This window comes from Pongo abelii, chromosome 8 (assembly GCF_028885655.2).
Source record: "Pongo abelii isolate AG06213 chromosome 8, NHGRI_mPonAbe1-v2.0_pri, whole genome shotgun sequence".
In the NCBI taxonomy this organism is placed as follows: domain Eukaryota; kingdom Metazoa; phylum Chordata; class Mammalia; order Primates; family Hominidae; genus Pongo; species Pongo abelii.
In genome coordinates, this window is record NC_071993.2 from 108,669,728 (window position 1) to 108,672,316 (window position 2,589).

Consider the following 2,589-nt stretch of genomic DNA (forward strand, 5'->3'; position numbering starts at 1 on the left):
CCTAAGCAATCCCTGGCTATTCTGTTGATTTGGCATTGGTCAGTACTACCTAATATTGGTTATACTTTTTACAGTGTATTTTTCTTCTCCAAGTGACCAGTCAGGGAGCCAAACTTTCTACTATCTATTTTTTTTTTTTTAAAGACGGATTCTCGCACTGTCGCCCGGGCTAGAGTGCAATGGCAGATCTTGGCTGACTACAACCTCCAACTCCCAGATTCAAACGATTCCCTGCCTCAGCCTCCCAAGTAGCTGGGATGACAGGCGCCCGCCACCATGACCAGCTAATTTTTTGTATTATTAGTAGAGATGGGGTTTCACCATGTTGGCCAGGCTGGTCTTGAACTCCTGACCTCGTGATCTGCCCACCTCAGCCTCCCAAAGTGCTAGGATTACAGGCGTGAGCCACCGCGCCCGGCTAACTATCTACTATCTACTATTTCTTCCCCCAATCCCACTTTTCCACCTCCGTATCAAGAATGTTTCCCACATAGTAAATGCTAAGTATTTATGTGTTTATTTATTTTTGAGACGGAGTCTCACTCTGCTGCTCAGGCTTGAGTGCAGTGGTGTGATCTCAGCTCACTGCAATCCGCCTCCCAGATTCAAGGGATTCTCCTGCCTCAGGCTCCCAAGTAGCTGAGATTACAGGAGCACACCACCACACCTGGCTTGTTTTTGTATTTTTAGTAGAGACAGGATTTCACCATGTTGACCAGGCTAGTCTCAGACTCCTGACCTCAAGTGATCTGCCTGCCTCAGCCTCCCAAATTGCTGGGATTACTGGCATGAGCCACTGTGCCTGGCCCTAAGTATTTATGCTGACCCTTTTCACTGTCCCTGTGCTTCATGGCCTGCCTGTGTCAGTAGGTCCATAAGGCTTGCATCAGTCCTTCTAAATGGACTCTCTCCTGAGGCAGTTTTCAGAGAGCCCTGATATCAGTTTGTCCCAACAATAATTAAAATGAATGCACAGCACCTCCTAGCTTACAACAGTAGCCTGTAAAGTTAACAGAAAGGGTATTATTATTCTCATCATCCCCATTTCTCAAAGACTAAGAAAGGTCAAGCGATTTGTCCAAGGACACAAAGCTAATGTACAGGAAAACTAGAAACTGAACTCAGATCTACTGCTTGCAAAGTTCATGCTCATGGCCTCACATCATAAAACCTCCTTCTGTATTTAACTGTTCATGAACATTTGTTAGTCTCTAAAGTAGTATTATGGTTGAATTTGAGGTCCTTGCCTAAGAAGAAAATGCCGGTGTTCTTGGGTATAGTAGCCACCTAAAGAAACCTCTTCTGTTTTTGGAGGCATGAAAGGAACAAAAACAATATGCCAGTTCTCAGAGAAATGCTCCAGGTGAGAAACTTGTGTAAATTATTTTCTTGGGGCCCAGAATGACACCTGGGCATTTGGTAAGAAGGTGCCCTTTCCGCTCTTTCCAGCCAGCGCCGAGCGACGGGCATCTCTCGGGACAACTGGCACAAGCGCCGCAAAACCGGGGGCAAGAGAAAGCCCTACCACAAGAAGCGGAAGTATGAGTTGGGGCACCCAGCTGCCAGCACCAAGATTGGCCCCCGCCGCATCCACACAGTCCGTGTGCGGGGAGGTAACAAGAAATACCGTGCCCTGAGGTTGGACGTGGGGAATTTCTCCTGGGGCTCAGAGTGTTGTACTCGTAAAACAAGGATCATCGATGTTGTCTACAATGCATCTAATAACGAACTGGTTCGTACCAAGACCCTGGTGAAGAATTGCATCGTGCTCATCGACAGCACACCGTACCGACAGTGGTACGAGTCCCACTATGCACTGCCCCTGGGCCGCAAGAAGGGATCCAAGCTGACTCCTGAGGAAGAAGAGATTTTAAACAAAAAACGATCTAAAAAAATTCAGAAGAAATATGATGAAAGGAAAAAGAATGCCAAAATCAGCAGTCTCCTGGAGGAGCAGTTCCAGCAGGGCAAGCTTCTTGCATGCATCGCTTCAAGGCCGGGACAGTGTGGCCGAGCAGATGGCTATGTGCTAGAGGGCAAAGAGTTGGAGTTCTATCTTAGGAATAAGGCCCGGAAAGGCAAATAAATCCTTGTTTTGTCTTCACCCATGTAATAAAGGTGTTTACTGTTTTGTTCCCAAAAAAAAAAAAAAAAAAAAAAAGAAGGTGCCCTTTCCCCTACACCTTAATTAATTGTGACTCAGAGCAGATCTATTAGAAATGGTTCCCCTACTACACTTATTATCTCTTCGGTGACCTTCTGTCCCTACCCCTTAAGGCTCAGGGACTTCTCCAAGCCGTGGCTCTGGCACCCCAGGTTTCCCCCTGTGGTCACCATGAACTAGACTCCCTCCAGCAAAGGGCACAACTGTCACCACAGCTCAAGGGCATCTTGGAGTACAGCTGTACACAATCCAAAAGAATCACAGGTGATTCTGATTAGAAGAGATTCTGAGGGACATCCTATCACTACCCGCTTCTCTACCACACCCGCATACCTCCCAGCTACACATTCATCCTGACAGCTCAGCAGACATTATTCAGACTTAGGGAAGGTGTGAATCCACAGATAGTTCACCTGCCATCCAAG

General features: G+C 47.0%; 1 protein-coding gene across 1 annotated transcript; it reads left to right on the top strand.

Moving 5' to 3' along the window:
* The first annotated feature begins 1,258 nt into the window (after positions 1 to 1,258).
* On the top strand, positions 1,259 to 2,164 carry LOC100937203 (small ribosomal subunit protein eS8-like). The gene is made up of 2 exons (XM_054523498.2): positions 1,259 to 1,274; positions 1,428 to 2,164. The coding sequence occupies exons 1-2, from the start codon at positions 1,259 to 1,261 to the stop codon at positions 2,084 to 2,086; spliced, it is 675 nt and encodes a 224-aa protein (XP_054379473.2). The 3' UTR covers positions 2,087 to 2,164.
* The last annotated feature ends 425 nt before the right edge of the window (positions 2,165 to 2,589 follow it).